This window comes from Oncorhynchus mykiss, chromosome 17 (assembly GCF_057628025.1).
Source record: "Oncorhynchus mykiss isolate SJ-2025 chromosome 17, ASM5762802v1, whole genome shotgun sequence".
In the NCBI taxonomy this organism is placed as follows: Eukaryota; Metazoa; Chordata; class Actinopteri; order Salmoniformes; family Salmonidae; genus Oncorhynchus; species Oncorhynchus mykiss.
The window spans coordinates 41,673,420-41,694,987 of NC_143038.1; the positions used below are offsets into that span (position 1 = coordinate 41,673,420).

Genomic DNA, 21,568 nt, shown 5'->3' on the forward strand with positions numbered 1-21,568 from the left:
CATGTTCCTCCAATTGATACGGCTTGTGATAATTTTTATTAAATAGCATTTTGTAAATATACTGTATTATGATGCATGATACACAATACTGTTTTTGCATGTTCTTTCTCCTATGGTTTCTAAATGTTTTATGACATTTGTATAATGTTATTATATAATGTTATTTGAAGTGTCCCGTGGGGTGAGAGTGTCACAAGTACCTGAGCTTGGTGTTGCAGTGCAGACAGCGGAAGCAGGAGGTGTGGAAGATCTGGGTGTTAGCCACCAGCCTCTCCAACGGGTACACCGTCTTCAGGCATGCAATGCACGTCTCCCTCACGGGCAGGCAGAACTTCTACACACAGACACTTTAAGAATGTACCTTTCATACACTGCATTGTGTTTGTCAGTAACGAGTCTTGTCGTCAGATTTTATAGCGGTCCTATCGATTTCCTTGATGGAAGACATGTTGTACGTGTCATTGTGATGGAGGTGATGGAGGGGACTCACCCTGGCTGCCTTGGGTGGGTCACTGTGGGCTGAGGATGGAGAAGAGGTACTATCCTTAGAGGTAGGTGTGTCCATGCCATCACCTGAAAAAGACCAAACACACAACATACCAGTGAGACTACAGGGACTCCATCTTGGCTGCAGAGGAAGTCAGTATCACAGTTGGGCAGAGCAATATAACAAAAAAAGGGAGCCTGGCTTTTCACAAAAAAATTATTGAGACGAGCGAGATGCCTAGACAGAGAGCAGTAACTCAGGGTAACAAGCCAGTCGGGGTTCCACTCCGCTCTGCCCTTTAACACAGAGGACCAATCAGAGCAGCTGGGTGCGGTTCTGTCCTCAGCATCCCCAGCCGAGAGCTGTGGGGGATGACATCATGGGAGATTAAAGCTGACTCACCATTGGTCTCTTCTACAGCAACCTTTCTGCTGTAGGACTCTAAAGCCTGGCTCTGAGAGAAAAAGAGAGAAAACCCATCAGCAAATCAAATATACAGTACATAGCTTGTTCACCCATGTACAATTGTACATAAAAAGCTATATGAAAGAGTTTACTGCCACTGTGTATTCATGTTTTAAAGCAGGATCTTTAGGGCACTTCTAGGAGTTTATTTACTTACTGCACACCAGGTTTCATTGGTTTACAGTTTTTATCAGTTTAAACGCTGCTCCCTTATCCAATTAACTAATCTTCACACACAGTGTATCATTTATTTCACAGACTCACACTGCATGTCCCCTCTGTCGCTCTCTCGCTACACACCTCAACACCAAATTTCTCAGACGCGCCGCACGCACACACACACACACAGACACGCGCGTAGGTACTGACCACAGCCACACCACTAGGGGGCACATTCTCCTTGAGGCTGCCGTCCTCTCCCTCTGACTGACTGGCCTGCAGACGAACAGAGGTCGATCAGTAAAAGAACAGTGACAAAATGATGTTTTAGGATATAGAAAACATATTTAGCAAAATATGTGAACTAAGATCTGTCTTTCTTTGACATTACACTTTTCCCATGTACACTATCCTTACATTAGCCTTTGATGTGGTGAGACCAAAACTTCTGGACTATTAAACAAGAGGATCACTTTCTAAAAAATAATTTTTAGGTCTGGTGACTGAGTCCACAGTGTCTCTAGCTTCTCCTAAACAAAGGAGACTAGACAATGTAAGGAGAGAGGAGTGTTTAAAAGACAACCGACCAAAATCACACTATTTTACCATGCCTGCTTTTTTATACCAGCTTTCTGGTATACATCTGAAAGGGGTAAGGGTCAAAAACAGTCAATTAACACCCACCTAAAGACCTAGTCATGATTCCTGCATTTGCACAGACCCTGTAACCAAAGTACAGATATTGGGTCTGTGTGAATGGTTCTCTGCTTTTTTGCACTTGTTTAACAATGCAATTGTTTAACACCTCCCTAATTTGACATCTAAACAGCCTCCATTTAAGGTTTAACACTCCCCACACCTTCCAATGTGCCAGTTACCCACTGGTATGTTTAAAAGGGAAAAGTGGTAAATAAGGCTGTTTGAAAGGGGGCCATATAAAACATTGCCATATATATATTTTTTACAGGTAATATACCACATCTTCTGTACGAAATGGGTATAATAAATACAAACACACACAAACTCACAGTGCGTGCTAGTGGGCCCTTTTTGGTAACGGCTGACTGGTACTTGGCCATTCTTTCCTTCAGGGAGGTGGTCTCCAGAACTCGGTCAGGGGATAACACTGCGGGGGAAAACAAAACAAAAATCACACACACACACACAGGTTAGCATCTAGAAGGTTTCTTGATCCGGATCCTCCACCTAGCTCTGCTGCAATGTCAGAAGTCACTAGCCTACATTAAATCAAAATCAAATCAAATCAAATCATTAGCTGCTATGAAGAAGAAAAACAGGGGTACGATATATAAACGCTGCCAAAAGTTGACTTGAGTAAATAAAGCTGGTCTTTTTAGATGAAGCAGTGTAGGCACTATGAATTGACACACTGTTCTGCCTCAATTCAAGCACGGCCGTTATCATGCACCCGTGAATGTACACATTGTGTTCTCATCTGTAACCTTCGTGGCTATTACAACTGCAGTGGGCACCTCTCTGCATGGGATCCTTTTGTCAGTTTAGTGCCTAGTAGTGATAGACACTGTGCCCTCAGAATGTGATTGCACTATATGGGTCTAGTGCAAATGTGTGTGTGTGTGTGTGTGTGCCCGTGCTCATGTATTACCTCCTATTCTCTGGTCCATGTCCTCGGAGGAGCTGCTGTGTAGTCCCGTGCTCACCTGGATGATAACACAGGGGTCAAGGGTCAGGGTTCAGTTTATTACACAACCTCAGACAAGGACTGTCCAATGTCCTCACCGCCACCCCAACAACCTCTCCTCCTGCTTTCTCTACAACTGCCTCTCTATGCCTTTGTAGTTAGTCAGCCTCTGCTTTTATTTTTTTTAGCCCATCTCTACACTCAGACAACCCCATCATTGGTCACATTTGACCACCCCCACGACTCATCACAACTTCCCCCTATTTCACAATGGTTTGGCTCATCGACATCAAAACCAGTTCCTGCATATCCTTTACATTACAATGAGCCATTGATGGTTGCTTACACACACACCCTATTCACACGGGCACAAACACACCCATTGGGGCATCTGCCATTTCCGCCGACACCTTACTCTAGACCTAATCAAATAACAAGCATTCCCATCAGTGATGAATGTAATTTGCCCAGAGAGACTCTGAAAGCAGTAAGGAACACTTTACTGTTAAACACCAAAACAAATTCACCAAATATATCTCTGGTGTCCAGGTTTCAGAAGAAGCTCAATTGTCTCAAGTTGCTGAAACGTTTCTAACTTGAACAAGATGGTGAATTTACTGCAGTCGGATAATCTTGGACAGCAGATGCAATGAAATCCTACAGCTAAAATCAACCCGTCTGTTTTAAAGAAAGCATTAAGCAAAATACGTAGTTCATCATGGAAAAAAAAACAAATATGACAAGAAAAAACAACTTCAGATGTATTCCAGCTGAAATACTTCCAGCACCACCCAACGGGTCTGTTAACCATGTAACCAACCACATCATGACTCACCATATGGTAAAGGGAGACACACAACCCTACACACTACTGCAGGGATCATCAACTAGATTCAGCCGCGGGCCAATTTTTTTCTTGAGCGGATGGTCAGGGTGCCGGAACATAATTACACTTCATTTGTAGACTGCAAATTGACTGCAGGAAGCCCAAAACGGATCCATTAGACTAAAACGTCATCATTTCAAACCTTGCTTATATTTGTATAGGATCACACATATAGTATCTCTCTAATATGTGTGAGAATACTTTGGAACAGATTGAAGCTAATTTGCTGGTGTTTTTACAGTCTTGCGTCCATCAACAAATATATTTTTTAAATAAACAGTTGCACAGAAAACTTGGGGGGCCAAATAAAATCCCATATGGGCCAAATTCAGACCGCAGCCTGCCAGTTGGGGAACCCTGCACTACTGTATGTACACATTAGCGTGCGGACACATGTACACAGCATTAATCCCCTAATAAGCTCAAGAGGCAGAGCCATTGTCAGACAGGACCGTCTGTCCCCCCACCAACTCCACCATGACACAGCCATTTTACTCATCAATACACATACACACAACTGAAAACACATAACAAGTAGGCTATACACATACTTAACACACTCCCCTCTCACCTTAACCTACAAAACACTGAAGATGCCCTATTATAATGTACAGGCTAGTCACCACAGGGGAGAAGGGACACTGTTCAAACACAGACAAACGGCCCAGTGAGGGGATCAAGGTTAAAGGGATACTTCAGGATTTTGGCAATGATGTCCTTTCTCAACTTCCCCAGAATCAGATGAACTTGTGGATACATATTCCAGTCATTGCATTAACGCTAGTTAGCATCGGCTTGTGAAACTACCTCTAACTTCCTTCATACTGGACACAGAGACATTCAAATGGTATCCACGAGTTCATCTGACTCTGGGGAAGTAGATAAGGGGCCTCATTGCTAAAATCCCGAAGTATCCCTTAGAGTCGAAGTTACACAACAAAACCCCATCCAAATCCGTCAGTTTAAGGTAGAGATGTTTTTTGTTGCATTGGATGCATCTCAATCCACCACATCCACCCACCTGTGTTGCACTTCTGCATCCGAGGTGAAAGGTGGCAGAACTAGAGCGGTGTTTGTCAGACCATGAGACATCCCGAAAATCCATCTAACACAAACGTCTGTAGCGTCCGAACGGTTTAACGTACAAACTACTACTCTATGGACTAACTACTACTCTACTCTATGGAAAGGGGAGGCTCTCACAATGATGTTCTCCGTTTTGCTCTACGACCCCCACAAGTGTCACGGGACTCGTCTGAAGATAACCGGTATTGGATTACATTTTTAAAGTAGAAGGTTGTTTTGTGCCTACCCCCAAAAAAGTGGTTAAATGTGTAAAAAAAAAAAAATGTGTTTTTTAATTATCGCCTAGATTTCGGACAGGCACTTCAAAATCTTGTTTCTTATGATTTGTTTTTTGACATTTATGGATGTTATTCAATGCGTTTCCATGGGCTTTAGGTCAAAATCATTTGTATTGTTTTTTGATACCTAAAAAGGGTACTAAAATTCTAAATAAAACATCTAAAAGATCCATCTTAAACCAACTCCATCTGTCAGTTTAGCCCCCCCCCCCCCCCCCCTTACACTCTACAGAATTAACAAACACGAGCGTGTGTGTGTGTTTATTACAGCCCACTGATGTGTAAACCAGATGGTCAGGCTTAAGCAGTAATCCTGGATACAGATGAGTGGAGGAGGGATCTGGCCAATTAAAACAGACGGGGCCTTCTGGAGTCAGCCATAGCCCAAGTCAATAACTTTTTACATTGTACTTGCGGATTGAAGCTACAAGGTGTCCATAATGTTTTGTATTGAAAGGCCATTTCCTAGTTCACTCAAAATATTGCTCATACAAAATGTTTTACAAGAGAGTTTGATGTTATGTTAGAGCAGAGGACAGCGATACTGCCTGTAGTTCACCGAGGACAGGTTGAGACAGGACCAACTGATTCCACTGCAAATCTAACTGTGTGCCAGCAGCTAAATGTTGGGCTAAATCGACCAAAACAGCAGCCAAGCAGAGAGGCATGACTCATTTTAAAGAGAGGACAAGCATGTAATATACACAATTGATCAAACAGGCTAAAGCTCCTACCTTTTTCAAGCAAGCGTGAATTGAATGTGTAGTCTACACAATGTGCTGTAGTCTCAAACTGTTCTTTGCATGTGCAAATGGTCTGCGTCTAACCAAGTAACTATGGTAACTAGAATAATTTAAAAAAAACACCAAGCCATGTTTTGAATATTGTGGTAGTAGAGAAGGCTAATGCCAGTGACAAGCAGTACAGGGTGTAGTTGATTTGGGTGACAGCCAGGTAGAGAAACAGAGCCTTATCTGCCCCATCTAAACCTTTTGTGCCCAGGACCCATTACAGCTCATACAGTTACAAACGAGGGCTATCGAAAAACAGGAGAGACAGAGAAAAGGTGGAATACAGAGAGTAAAAGAGACATAGAAACAAGGAGTGTGTGAGAGGTTATAAAGAGACAGAAACAAGGAGTGTGTGAGAGGTTATAAAGAGACAGAAACAAGGAGTGTGTGAGAGGTTATAAAGAGACAGAAACAAGGAGTGTGTGAGAGGTTATAAAGAGACAGAAACAAGGAGTGTGTGAGAGGTTATAAAGAGACAGAAACAAGGAGTGTGTGAGAGGTTATAAAGAGAAAGAACGACAGAAAAAGAGGCGTAGAACTAAGGGAGAGGGAAGGAGAGAGAGAGAGAGAACGTACTACGAGTCTTTTGATTGGAGAGAGAAAGGAGTTTGTGTTCTGTAGGAGCAGGGTTTGTTGGCCTCTAGTGATTTGGTTGGGGGGGGGGGGGGGGGGGGGGGGGGGGGGGTGCATACCACTTCCATGACATCACTGCTGTAAGATGGTATCAGCCCAGAGCATGCACTGAGCTAAAGCTGGGGCAGGGCAGGGGGGACACACTAATGTGTGTGTGTGTGTGTGTGTGTGAGTGAGAGATGGAGCATGTGTGTGTGTACACCTGGAGACGCAGCTCCTCCACCCACGCACAGCCCCACCTCCGCTCTAGTCAGCTGAAATGCACTGGCGTAGCGATAAGGGCTTTTGTGAGCATGTATAGAGGAAACACACCGAGTAGTGAGCACAGCTCTCAGACCAAGACGAATCGAGGTCGACCTCCTACTGTCTGTCACTCCCCTCTTAAAACCCTGTCAGTAAATTCAGCAGAAGTCCAGAAGCATGGCCATTGTGGCAGGCCTCGTCTGAGGACAAAGAGGACAAAGACTACAACACTACCACTGTTCTCAGACCAGTCTCCCTGAGGAGACACTGGGGGAATTTCCAACATGTAGAACTAAGTATTGCTAGTGGTCATCATGAACACACTTAACAAAGAGATGAACACCAAGGCGTGGTGGCAAACTCACTCCAGTCTGAGTCGGACTCCAGTCTTGCTTTTCCACCTGGACCATGCATCAACACCGGGCTGGCTAAGGTAGCCTACACCAGAGACCACCAGGAATATATAAAGTATTATGGTCTCAGAGTCACACATTTTTACTCAACTTTTACCAGATGAGAAAACTGAGGAAACTGAAAAATAGGAGAAGCAGAAGTGCACAGAGGAGAGCAATCTTGTGTGATGCTGAGAGAAGAGGTGGGGTGGGGGCCACGAGGGGTGAATACCTAACTGAAGAGGTGGGGTGGGGGCCATGAGGGGTGAATATCTAACTGAAGGAGAATGACAGGACAGAGTGGGAGGGATAATTCCTAAGGTGGGTCTTTGAAGAGAGACGAGGAATGCGGGTACATTCGTGACCCTGGGGTATTATGGTATGTGTGTACACTAAAGAGGAGAAGGTTGTTTAAGAGCAGATAAGGGCAGTGTGGAGAACTGAAACATAGAAACTTTTTGAGGGGACAGAAAGAGTGTGACTGAAGGGTTGAGTTAATTAGACAGTAATGGGACAGAGAGCCGGGTCGTTAATATGGCCACTTAATGGCTGACTTCTCTCTGCTAATATCGGAGGAGCCACAGGAGACCCTCCCTCAGTGTCTGGTGCAAAGTATTTCACTTCTCAACTGGGGCGGCGTCTTCGTCAGTTCAGTGCATGTATGCATGTTTTGAGTTTCTTGGCCTCTAATATGAGTAGGTAAGCTAGTTTTAGCAAGTATCCTCTACACATGTGTGTGTCTGAGTGAATGGGTGTTCTGTCTGTACTTAGTGATGCGCACTGAGACACACAGTAGTCCTCGGGGTGCCTTTATGAAGTCAGACGGGGCTTGTTGAAAGGCACGAATGCATCAGGTACCAAGGCATGTGACTGCTAGCATGACTACACTCCAAAGGAAGGTACCATGAAACTGTCTGGCTGTGCAACAGACCAGGAGTTCAGCTGCATCCCAGCTGGATATGGGGGGGACGGGGGAGCTAACCAATCACACACAGTCAGATGACTGACCTGACCCCACAAGCATAATGAGCAGCTAGCTACATGTTGAGGAAGATGCCAAGAGATGGGGTGAGAGAGAATCCATAGAGCAGAGAGGGAGAGATACTGTGTAGAGCAGTGGTTCCCAAACATTCACACTCAGGGCTCTCCCCCTTCCATCATTGAGGAAAACTGCCGATGTACTAGCCAATTTCGAGGTTGCACCTTGTGCATTCTACTATTACCCCCCAACCCAGGAGAAACACCCCACAGTTTGGGAACCACTTTTGTAGAGGGATACATACCCACAGTGTGTGTCTGCCTGAATGAGAACGTTTTTGAGTAAAATGTGTGTGTGAGTCTCTATCAGTCTTACCCTTCTCTTGGCGCCCTCTCCCTTCTCAAACATCATCTTCAGGCTGTTGAGAGGCACGCTGGGTTTCTCAACGGGGCTGCAGGGGCTGGTTGGCGCCACCTTATCTTCCACCTGCATCAGCCCTTCCTCCTCCTCCTCTCCCTCACTTGGCCGCTGATCTTTTCTCTCCATCCTTCTCTCCGCTCCTTCCTTGGCTATAGCTGCTGAAGGATACTGGATACTGTCTTGACTACCCTGAGTGCCCGGGGATCCTGGGGATTTGGCTGGGGGGCGGTGCTCAGTCGGTGGCACTGGTTTGGGTACAGCTGGGGGGATAAGGCGGGCGCGGGGTGGGCCGGCTGGTAGCAGGGAGGGTTTGTCTTGGCGAGGTGCCGGCTGCTCCCAGCGCTTCTTCAGAACACTCAGGTTCCCTGAACGCAGAGTGGGAGGCAGGCTCTCCACCGACTGCCAGGAAGACAAGAGAAGATTAGAGAACGGTCAACTGGAAGAATGTCTTGAAGTTACTGACTGACTGACTGATGCAACGTCCTGAAATTGGTTACATCGACCGAAAAGTTAACCACCATGTAACCTGTACCGAGGTAAGTGTGTGTAAGAGTAGCCTTGTATGAGAAACTGGAAGAATACCAAAATACAGTACCATTTCTAACAGTTCGCAATAATACAAATAGTCACAGTCTAATCTTTCAACCGTGTGGAATGAAACTATTATCAACAAAATAGTCATCACCAGTTGCTTCCAACATTCTACTTCTACCAGTCAATCATGTCCAGTATTATGTCACCCAACTTCAAGCACCCAGACTGCAACCAAATTAAACAGGGAAAAAAATATAGGAAAAATCTCAAGTTCATAACTCTGTCAGAGTTTTCTTCCCGAGGCCACAGTGGGAAAAGACTGCGGACAGTGGTAGTTACTGACGTGGAAGGAAAGCGAGATTAGATGAGCAGCTGTTCAACCAGCCACGAGAGTAGCTGGCTGGTGGCTGAAGTCAGAGCAGGCAACTATCAGCTGCTGCACAGTCCACTCCACAGTGGCATACAAAGTCTTGGCTCAAGATGGAGACAGAGCAGGACTGAACACGAGATCTCGTTCTCAACCATATTCCATTCTGTGGAAACCTACCTCAACTTTTCCTGAAAGTACAGGAAGTGTTCTCTGCTCTGCTAGGCTTAACCGTCCATTAAGCTCCCAACTCGTAACTTACGGCGAGCAGCTAGCTGAACTACTGTGGGACAACAATACTCCACTATGTGATGTCATTCGCTGATCTTCATTAGAAGATATGGAAATGAATGTAAAATGGACTGTTTAATATGGGGAACTTCTGAAAGGTATATGAAACAATACGGCCCTTTGAAAGCAGAACAGAGACAACTAATGAAATTAGTTTACATGGGGTACTCAATGTTCCTTTCAAGGAACCGCACTGGGCTATGGTACACAGAGCTCAACTCAGTAAAAAGTATCTAGTCACACCCATGAAGAAGAGTAACAATATGTCATCTATATGGTCAAAACGACATCCATGAGACGAGCTCCAATCAGTAGGTAACCATCAACATTCACAACGCCCCTAACGAAGAACAAACCTGATTTTTCCCTTCAACGTGATAATGAGGTGGTCAACCATATAGCAGTGGACATCCATGCAAACTTAACACAGCAATAAAAATAAAAAAACTGACTCCACTTCCTACTGTCATCACATTGACCACACTTCAACCAAGCAGCAACTCAGAAAAACCTAGCCTGCACATCAAGCCGTGCTTCACCAACAAAATATGTGACAGAAACAAGATGGAAACACACATGGAAAAGGAGGAGATCAGAATATGGGAGGAACAAACAAAGAGAAAGGAGGAAGAGAAACCCAAAGCTGAAAGAACTCAGACAGTAGAAAAAAAGAAAAAAAAATAGTTATCTGTATGAAAGCAGCTGGAGTACAAGAAGTATGTTCAAGAAGTACAAGGAAAAACGAGCAACAGGCAATGAAAAGTTGGTTCCCTGTTTTTCTAAAAGAAGTGGTGAAACCTGTGAGAGCGAGGCGAGGCGTAGTGGGGAGTCTAGGTTGTAGACAGGGAGAGTCCTGTAGCTGGAATCAGTCTGCCGTCCTTCCCTCTGGTCTCTGTGCTGAGTAAGGGTGATCAAGCTCTCCCAGATGTTAGCAGTTAGAAAAACTCTGGAAGTAAGAACCAGCCCACCCCCCATCAAGACCAGGAGAAAGAGAGAGAGATGGAGGCAGAGGGGGGAAAAAAAAACATCCCAGGAAACAAGAAAGCAGGAAATGATACATTTGGGAAATGTTTAACTCTTCGCTGACTGAGTCTGGGGTTCTTTACTTGTCACTTCTCAAAGTTTATCCCCAAATAAATATTGTAAATATGTGGTTATTTGTGTGTGTGAATCTAGCAGACACATGGCTGAAGTTTCAAGTATTCCGTTGTTGTGTGAGCCAATGTCAGAGCCATACCAATGCACTGAAGTCATGGCATCACCTAACATGTACCATGTGTCATGTTACGGAGCCTCATGCTGTCAGTGTTGAGATCTGTGATCGCCAATCACATCATGACATTCAAATTGCAGACAGTGTTGTACAAAACCAAACTCCCTTTTAAAGTTATTTCCCTTGAAAACTGGATTATTAAAAGTAAGGAGTCAAATCGACAATGTCACTGCTCCTCCCATTTTACCCTATGTCCTCAAGACACAGCGTAACCTACAACACATGAAGTCCCGTTTAACCTATTGAGACATCTCAGCCATTCACCACTATTGAACGAGAACACACACACACACACAGAACACTTCTAGCTTCTACCACCAAGCAATAAGACTACTGAGAAATTCAGAAAATCGCCACCGGACAATTTACATTGACCCCACCCCCTTTTTTTGTACACTCGCTGCTCGTTTTTTACTTCCCCCCCACCTACATGTACACACTACCTCAACTAGCCTGTACCCCCACACACTGACTTGGTACCGGTGACCCCTGTATATAGCCTCGTCATTGTTAGTGTTTCTTTTATTATTACTTTTTATATTTTAGTCTACTTCGTAAATATTTTCTTCTTGAACCGCACTGTTGGTTATGGGCTTGTAAAGTCTACACCTGTTGTATTCGGCGCATGTGACAAATCAAATTTGATTAGATTCCTGATTAGAACACTGAAGGTGACTCAGCAGCAGTAAGAGGGAGGACCTCATGTTGAAAGTTAAGGAGTGGCCATTTATTCCCCTATAAAAACTGTCATTAACTTTTGCATGTCTTTTGCGGTTAGAGAACATAATAGATGTGATTAAGTAGGAATACTCATACCTGTAATTATATACAGAACCATTACTGATAATGGTCACAGTTGAAGGGGGAATTATACTGAACAAAAATATAAACGCAACATGCACCAATTTCAAAGAGTTACAGTTCATAAGGAAATCAGTCAATTGAAATAAATACATTAGGCCCTAATCTGTGGATTTCACCTGACTGGGAATACAGATATGCATCTGTTGGTCACAGATACCTTCAAAAAATATATATATTAAAAAAACAAATGCATCAGAAAACCAGTCAGTATCTGGTGTGACCACAATATCCCTCATGCAGCACGACATCTCCTTCGCATAGAGTTGATCAGGCTGTTGATTATGGCCTGTGGAATGTTGTCCCACTCCTCTTCGATGGTTGTGCAGAGTAGCTGGATGTTGGCAGAAACCGGAACACGCTGCCTTACACGTCGATCCAGAGCATCCCAAACATGCTCAATGGGTGACATGTCTGGTGAGTATGCAGGCCATGGAAGAGCTGGGAAATGTTCAGCTTCCAGGAATTGTGTACAGATCCTTGCGACATGGGGCTGTGCATTATCATCCTGAAACATTATGATGAAAATGATGATGAAACATGAGGTGATGGTGGTGAATGAATGGCACGACAATGGGCCTCAGGTTCTCGTCACGTTATCGCTGTGCATTCAAATTGCCAATCAATAAAATGCAATTTTGTTTGTTGTCCGTAGCTTATTTCTGGCCATATCATAACCCCACCATGTGGCCCTCTCTTCACAACGTTGACATCAGCAAACTGCTTGCCTACACAATGCCATACACGTGGTCTGCGGTTGTGAGGCCGGTTGGAAGTATTGCCATATTCTCTATAACGACATTGGAGGCGGATTATGATATATACAGTGCCTTGCGAAAGTATTCGGCCCCCTTGAACTTTGCGACCTTTTCCCACATTTCAGGCTGCAAACATAAAGATATAAAACTGTATTTTTTTGTGAAGAATCAACAACAAGTGGGACACAATCATGAAGTGGAACGACATTTATTGGATATTTCAAACTTTTTGAACAAATCAAAAACTGAAAAATTGGGCGTGCAAAATTATTCAGCCCCCTTAAGTTAATACTTTGTAGCGTCACCTTTTGCTGCGATTACAGCTGTAAGTCGCTTGGGGTATGTCTTTATCAGTTTTGCACATCGAGAGACTGACATTTTTTCCCATTCCTCCTTGCAAAACAGCTCGAGCTCAGTGAGGTTGGATGGAGAGCATATGTGAACAGCAGTTTTCAGTTCTTTCCACAGATTCTCGATTGGATTCAGGTCTGGACTTTGACTTGGCCATTCTAACACCTGGATATGTTTATTATTGAACCATTCCATTGTAGATTTTGCTTTATGTTTTGGATCATTGTCTTGTTGGAAGACAAATCTCCGTCCCAGTCTCAGGTCTTTTGCAGACTCCATCAGGTTTTCTTCCAGAATGGTCCTGTATTTGGCTCCATCCATCTTCCCATCAATTTGAGCCATCTTCCCTGTCCCTGCTGAAGAAAAGCAGGCCCAAACCATGATGCTGCCACCACCATGTTTGACAGTGGGGATGGTGTGTTCAGCTGTGTTGCTTTTACGCCAAACATAACGTTTTGCATTGTTGCCAAAAAGTTCCATTTTGGTTTCATCTGACCAGAGCACCTTCTTCCACATGTTTGGTGTGTCTCCCAGGTGGCTTTTGGCAAACTTTAAACAACACTTTTTATGGATATCTTTAAGAAATGGCTTTCTTCTTGCCACTCTTCCATAAAGGCCAGATTTGTGCTATATACGACTGATTGTTGTCCTATGGACAGAGTCTCCCACCTCAGCTGTAGATCTCTGCAGTTCATCCAGAGTGATCATGGGCCTCTTGGCTGCATCTCTGATCAGTCTTCTCCTTGTATGAGCTGAAAGTTTATAGGGACGGCCAGGTCTTGGTAGATTTGCAGTGGTCTGATACTCCTTCCATTTCAATATTATCGCTTGCACAGTGCTCCTTGGGATGTTTAAAGCTTGGGAAATCTTTTTGTATCCAAATCCGGCTTTAAACTTCTTCACAACAGTATCTCGGACCTGCCTGGTGTGTACCTTGTTCTTCATGATGCTCTCTGCGCTTTTAACGGACCTCTGAGACTATCACAGTGCAGGTGCATTTATACGGAGACTTGATTACACACAGGTGGATTGTATTTATCATCATTAGTCATTTAGGTCAACATTGGATCATTCAGAGATCCTCACTGAACTTCTGGAGAGAGTTTGCTGCACTGAAAGTAAAGGGGCTGAATAATTTTGCACGCCCAATTTTTCAGTTTTTGAATTGTTAAAAAAGTTTGAAATATCCAATAAATGTTGTTGCACTTCATGATTGTGTCCCACTTGTTGTTGATTCTTCACAAAAAAATACAGTTTTATATCTTTATGTTTGAAGCCTGAAATGTGGCAAAAGGTCGCAAAGTTCAAGGGGGCCGAATACTTTCGCAAGGCACTGTAAATGAACATTACATTCTCTGGCAACAGCTCTGATGGTCATTCCTGCATTCAGCATGCCAATTGCATACTCCCTCAAAACTTGAGACATATGTGGCATTGTGTTGTGTGACAAAACTTCACATTGTAGAGTGGCCTTTTTATTGTCCCCAGCACAAGGTGTACCTGTGTAATGGCCATGCTGTTGAATCAGTTTCTTGATATTCCACACGTGACAGGTGGATGGATTACCTTGACAAAGAAGAAATGCTCACTAACAGGGATGTAAAATAATATTTTTGTGCATATGGAACATTTCTGGGATCTTTTATTTCAGCTCAGGAAACATGGGACCAACACTTTACATGTTCCATTTATATTCTTGTTCAGTGTAGATTCCACACAATCAACACAATGTTAAGTAAGACTGCAGGAGCCTCCTTAGCGCTCATTTGTGGACCATCATGTAATCATTCATTATGACAATGCTGCTGGTTAACCTGACCAGGAAAAAATCAGGGACCAAAATAAACCTGAAAAAAAACCTAGTTAAAACTCCTGGCCCTGATTCTCATACCGCAACACAGAGGATTGCATCTCAGAAAGCTGAGACCTCTTTTCCTCCTATGACCCAAATTTACAGCCCACCCTTTAGGACTAGTGCTGCCTGTGGATCCACGCATACACACAGCATTGCGCTGACTAGACATTGTGCCGACTGTTTAACTCAGCACAAACAGGAAGACTGGAGGAACAGCATGCACCACACACAAATACAACCAGCGTGTGTGTGTGTGTGTGTGTGTGTGCGCACGTCTTCTCCTCGCTCTGAATGACCTTAAGGACCTTGTGTGTAAACAATGTTTGTCTACAACTACTTGAGCCTCTCCATAATTCCACAATGTCAAGTCACGCAGAGCAAGTATTGTGCTACAATCTCGGTCCAGATTCACTGGCAGCAAGGTACCCAATGATCAAAATACATTCCCCATCGATGAGCCATTGGAAATGTTAGGTAGTTACCTTGTACTCCTGCATGACATCGGCCGATCACTTATTCCCTATTCCCTTGTCCACTTCTCCAGCACTTCCCAACAAACAAAGACCATAACCAACAGAGAAGACAACTATCCCAACAGACAGAGACAACTATCCCAACAGAGGGAATTACTTTGGGATTAGTCGACTGAGTCAGGATTATGGGGCTGACCGCCTGCCCATCACAATAAGTGGCAGGCAGAACAAGGCATGGAATTGTTCGGTGTGCTCCTCAGACGAGATGAGGATTATAATGGGTGTGTGGGAGGTGGAAGTTTTCGAAAGGCTGTCATTTTACCATGTGAATGACAAAATGCTTTATCTCATCTAGTCACTGTCAAAAATTAGTAGCCTGAGCAGAGAAGAGAGCACAAAACCACTTAGGCATACAGACGGAGCGGCCTACTGGTCAGACTTCGAAGGCGAGCACACCAGACACCGCTTCCGAGCATATTACTCGCCAATGTCCAATCTCTAGATAACAAGGTGGACGAAATTAGGGAACGAGTTGCCTTCCAGAGAGACATCAGAGATTGGAACATTCTCTGTTTTACGGAAACATGGCTCACTCGAGATATGTTGTCAGAGTCGGTACAGCCACCCGGTTTCTTCACGCATCGCGCCGACAGAAACAAACGACTCTCTGGTAAGGAGGGTGTGGTTGTATGCCTTATGATTAACGACTCCTGGTGTGATCATAACAACATACAGGAACTTAAGTCCGTTTTGTTCACCTGACCTAGAATCAAATGCCGACCGCATTATCTACCAAGAGAATTCTCTTTGATTATAGTCTTAGCCATGTATATTATTAGCAAGTGCATCAGTGATGTTGTACCCACTGTGACTATTAAAAACTTCCCTCATCAGAAACCGTGGATTGATGGCAGCATTCGCGCAAAACTGAAAGCGCTTTTAATCGTGGCAAGGCAACTGGAAACATGACTGAATACAAACAGCGTAGCTATTCCCTCCGCAAGGCAATCAAACAAGCTAAGCGTTAGTATAGAGACCAGATAGAGTCACAATTCATCGGCTCAAACACGAGACGTATGTGGCAGGATCTACAGTCAATCACTGACTACAAAAAGAAAACCAGCCCCGTCGCGGACATCGACATCTTGCTCCCAGACAAATTAAAATACATTTTTTGCCCGCTTTGAGGACAATACAGTGCCACTTACACGGCCCGCTACAAAAGCCTGTGGGCTCTCCTTCACCGTGGCCAACGTGAGTAAAACATTTAAACATGTTAACCCTCGCAAGGCTGCAGGACCAGACGGCATCCCCAGCCGCATCCTCAGAGCATGCGCAGACCAGCTGGCTGGTGTGTTTACGGACATATTCAATCAATCCCTATCCCAGTCTGCTGTTCCCACATGCTTCAAAATGGCCACCATTGTTCCTGCTCCCATGAAAGCTAAGGAAACTGAGCTAAATGACTATCACCCAGTAGCACTCACTTCTGTCATCATGAAGAACTTTGAGAGACTAGTCAAGGATCATATCACCTCTACCCTACCTGATACCCTAGACTCACTCCAATTTGCTTACCGCCCCAATAGGTCCACAGACAACCCAATCATCATCACACTGCTCTATCCTATCTGGACAAGAGGAATACCTATGTAAGAATGCTGTTCATTGACTACTGCTCATCATTTAACACCATAGTACCCTCCAAAGTGGTCATTAAGCTCGAGACCCTGGGTCTCGACCCCGCCCTGTGCGACTGGGTCCTGGACTTTCTGACAGGCCGCCCCCAGTTGGTGAGGGTAGGAAACAACATCTCCACCCCGCTGATCCTCAACACTGGGGCGTTCTCAGCCCCCTCCTGTACTCCCTGTTCACCCATGACTGTGTGGCCATGCACGTCTCCAACTCAATCATCAAGTTTGCAGACAACACTACAGTGGTAGGCTTGATTACCAACAACGACGAGACGGCCTACAGGGAGGAGGTGAGGGCCCTCGGAGTGTGGTGTCAGGAAAGTAACCTCTCACAAGACATCAACGAAACAAAAGGAGATGATCATGGCTTCAGGAAATAGCAGAGGGAGCACCCCTCCCATTCACATCGATGGGACAGTAGTGGAGAAGGTGGACAGTTTTAAGTTCCGCGGCGTACATATCACTGGCAAACTGAAATGGTTCACCCACACAGATAAGAGGCGCTGTTGTCCCATCTTCGCCACTCTCAACCTCAGGCGGCTGAAGAAATTTGGCTTGTCACCTAAAACACTCAAACTTTTACAGATGCACAATCGAGAGCATCCTGTTGGACTGCATCACCGCCTGGTACGGCAACTGCTCCGCCCACAACCGCATGGCTCTCTAGATGGTAGTGCGGTCTGCACAACGCATCACCGGGGGCAAACTACCTGCCCTCCAGGATACCTACAGCACCCGATATCACTGCCTGTTCACCCCATTATCATCCAGAAGGCGCGGTCAGTACAGCTGCATCAAAGCTGGGACCGAGATACTGAAAAACAGCTTCAATCTCAAGGCCATCAGACTGTTAAACAGCCATCACTAACAGAGTGGCTGCTGCCAACATACAGACTAAAATATCTGGCCACTTTAATAAAGCTATCACTAGTCACTTTAAATAACGGCACTTTAATAATGTCTACATATCCTACATTACTCAACTCATATGTATACACTGTATTTCAAACCATCTACTGCATCTCGCCTATGGCACACAGCCATCGCTCATCCATATATTTATGTGTACATATTCTTATTCATCCCTTTATATTTGTGTATAAGATAGTCGTTGTAAATTTGTTAGATTACTTGTTAGATATTACTGCATTGTCGGAACTAGAAGCACAAGCATTTCGCTACACTCGCATTAACATCTGCTAACCATGTGTATGTGACTAATACAATTTGATTTGATATAGTTCAATGGTGACAGAGTCAAAGACTTGACCAAGAGGGCAGCTTCACAAACGTATCATTGAACTGGTGACTGTGTCTGAGGTGATGTCACGTCCTATAGTTCCATGAGTGGGTCTCCTGTTGGGGAGCTGAATGGAGATACTCACTGCTTTCTTCTTCTCAGCATTGGCCTCCTCAGCAGCTCTCTGGTACCTATGGAACAGAGAAGCAACACTGACCTCTGCTGATCAAGAACAGAGGTGCACGCAGTAAAGTAGACCAAAGCATTACACTGGGAATGGAAGTTTGCACTGCTATTAAATCAATAATATCTGAACATGTTTTGAAGGTCTGAAGAGATCAGGGAAGTGTAAGCAATATAAAAAAAGGGTTTGGGGCTATTTCTGACACCGATCTGGTTTCCTCTGGATCTGCAGACACTACGCTGCTTTTCGACTAACACCACTGTTACACTGGTTTTATACACCCTTGTGTTATACTAGGGAAATTGTGATTCCATAGCTAGGGCTGGCAGAGAGGACTTGTGAAGAGCAGAATCAACAACCTCTGCATAGTCAAAACAGTTGCTTTGTGAGGTGTTAAAGTTCACAGTTAGTCATAGCTATGTAAATGCCAGCTGAAATGTACTAGCGGCACGGTAGGTCAGGATTGTTGTAAGGTAACAGCTACTTTACATAGCAACAGAAGAAAATGACCTGTACATGCAAGGTGTATGAGGAAATAGGTCACGGTTGATACTGCCTAAGATTACAGTTACGACAATGTGATGAAGAGGTGACTTTTCAACCAGAATTTTCAGACCCACAGCGCTTCTTAAAGAGTGGTAACTATTAACAGTCAGAATGATCTCTTTCCAGTTCTGCTGCAACCTCTGTAGGCAGACACGAGGGTAACCCAATGACCTGCAGAACAGGATTGATATACAGCCAACATCTCTGTTACCTCCCTCCCTCAATGATGTACATTTGGGATGGGAGCTCTTGTATAAAGCCTTTAAGCCTGAAGTGTTTGGGTTGACTTTCATTTTGGCTCCCCACTGACACAGACTTGACTGACTGTATGTACATACTGGAGCACCAAAGGGATAAGTGTGATTGGTACAGTATGTAAGTAGAGCTGGGCGATATGGAGGATTCCCTACAGATAGATGCGTGTTTGGTATGATGCATTTGGAAGAGAAGTGTCCACGGTAGTACACTCATACAGACAGAAGTGTCTAGTAGAGAGCTGTGCGTGTCACTCACTTGGAGAAGCGCTCTGCAATGGCGTTGGTCTTGCCTCGCGTGCTGACCAATGAGAGCTCCCTGGCGGTGACCCGTAAAGACTGCGACGCCCACGACTTTCTGCTGAACGAACTTCCGCCTTCCATCTCCACCTCCTAACTAACACACACACACACACACACTAATTAATGACAGAATCAAAATGTTTACTTTTTTAAACTACATTACCTGTTTTACATGAAATACAAGTCCCAAAATTCTCCAACACCCATCTTATAGAAATGACCTAATACAGTGTATAATACACACAGCCTGTAGAGCTTGGATTCAACAACCAACACTGGCACTGTTGGGTGACATCATCCAGCTGTTTGTCCATGGTGTGCACAGTGCACTACCTCACCGCTCATTCATCATGAATCAATCAAACCACGACATAGACAATACAGGGTGACACCTTAATTGAAGGGTAATGAATAACATGTTAATAACAATGACAACTTGTGTAAATTGAAACAAACACATTTGTATTTTTGTTTGGGGTGTAATGGCCCAGGAGTTATCCCATTAAAACATTACCCTACCAGGTAGCCTACAGCCCATTGATTATTACCAATATAGGCATTTTGTATGCTTTTATTGCTTCATATATACACTAAAGTTATGCCAGTAAAGTGTTCTCTTTAATAGGTTCATAGTCTATTTCACCCAGAACCCCCAGAATAATAGCAGAGTGTTGACAGACAGGGGGGATCAATGCAGCACTGTCTCTGTACAAAGAGGTACTGTCTATCCCTCAGCTTCCCCAATGGTGAGGTCATTGATCTGTATGTCAATCACCTGCTCTGCTCTTTGTCTAGGAGTCGGTCCGCCCCCGAGATATCATCTACAGCACATACCCTCCCCTGCTGCTATGAGCTCACACACTCAAACATTGCATGGTTACAGGAGCAAGCAGACAAAATTCTGCCATCATGATTGAGCGGGAAAGTTCAGACACTTGACTGTGGGACAGGTACACAACTGAGATCAGCAGCAATGTTGTCATTGTGCGAATCCGAACATATCATAATCTGTTCCGAGACAGTCAGGAGGCCTGTTCCGAGACAGTCAGGAGGCCTGTTCCGAGACAGTCAGGAGGCCTGTTCCGAGACATTCAGGAGGCCTGTTCCGAGACATTCAGGAGGCCTGTTCCGAGACAGTCAGGAGGCCTGTTCCGAGACAGTCAGGAGGCCTGTTCCGAGACAGTCAGGAGGCCTGTTCCGAGACATTCAGGAGGCCTGTTCCGAGACATTCAGGAGGCCTGTTCCGTTCGGAGGAGAAAAACAGCACTCCGACTGCCACTTATCTCAGCCTGATCTTCATAATCAACAATTATAGAGGGCCAGAGTATAACATACACCCACATGCCTAAATGCACACAGGAAGTTAGTTACTATAGTTACTGTGTTTTCCGATAGACACGTACACTAACAAAAAAAACGGTCTCATAACACAGCTGATAAGCCAGTAAAATAGTCATTTGTCTGGAAGGGAGGGAATGATGAGAATCGACAAAAGCATTTATCAGTTTATACATGGACCCACCTTTGGTATACTGCAAGGTGTGTATTTGTAGTCATTTTCAGATAAATTCATATCAATAGGCTGTCTTGGGCCAGCCGGAAGGGTGTATGGACCATGCCCTTTCATCTGGTCATTTTCATTAAGGTGTGCTTTGCAGGTATTACATCATTACCCGACAAAGAGACTGAATTGAATTAAGCATTGTCAGAGCAGCTGGTTTTGTGTTGACTCAGACATGACCAAGCACACGCATAAACATAGTAGAGGCAATTCCATGATAATGGAATTAGACTCAGATTTTTCACTTTATAATGTAGACCAAACAAAAAACATCCATTTCAAAGCTTAACAAACCACAGAACTCTATGCACAGGTACTAGTTTTAACCATTTCCACTGACAAATTTACAAAAACACATTTACAGGAAGAACTGTGCAGATGAAGTTCAGTAACAATAAAATTGAGGGAGATTTTACCATAATTCCTGACCAAACTTAGCATCTGCACAGTTTTTCAAGTACATTTTTATATATATTTTTTTGGTGTAAATTATTCAAAGTAGCCACTGTGCATAGAGTTAAACTTTGAAATCAATGATTTT

At 44.2% G+C, this 21,568-nt stretch overlaps 1 protein-coding gene across 9 annotated transcripts in view; it reads right to left on the reverse strand.

Annotated features, from left to right (window-relative positions):
* Positions 1–21,568, reverse strand: part of LOC110494219 (LIM domain and actin-binding protein 1) — a 29,594-nt gene that overhangs the window by 2,148 nt on the left and 5,878 nt on the right. For 4 of the 9 annotated variants that reach the window (XM_036950268.2, XM_021569062.3, XM_021569063.3 and 1 more), the window contains exons 2-10: positions 19,423–19,560; positions 18,325–18,370; positions 8,438–8,881; positions 2,739–2,793; positions 2,140–2,237; positions 1,322–1,387; positions 890–941; positions 491–573; positions 201–334 (exon numbers count right to left, since the gene is read on the reverse strand). In XM_036950268.2, coding sequence (XP_036806163.1) covers positions 201–334; positions 491–573; positions 890–941; positions 1,322–1,387; positions 2,140–2,237; positions 2,739–2,793; positions 8,438–8,881; positions 18,325–18,370; positions 19,423–19,547 — 1,103 coding nt within the window. In that variant the 5' untranslated portion in view covers positions 19,548–19,560. Of the gene's footprint in view, positions 1–200; positions 335–490; positions 574–889; positions 942–1,321; positions 1,388–2,139; positions 2,238–2,738; positions 2,794–8,437; positions 8,882–10,030; positions 11,129–18,324; positions 18,371–19,422; positions 19,561–21,568 lie in introns of those variants that run through there. The other 5 variants (XM_036950270.2, XM_021569064.3, XM_021569065.3 and 2 more) reach the window with 3 other exon arrangements.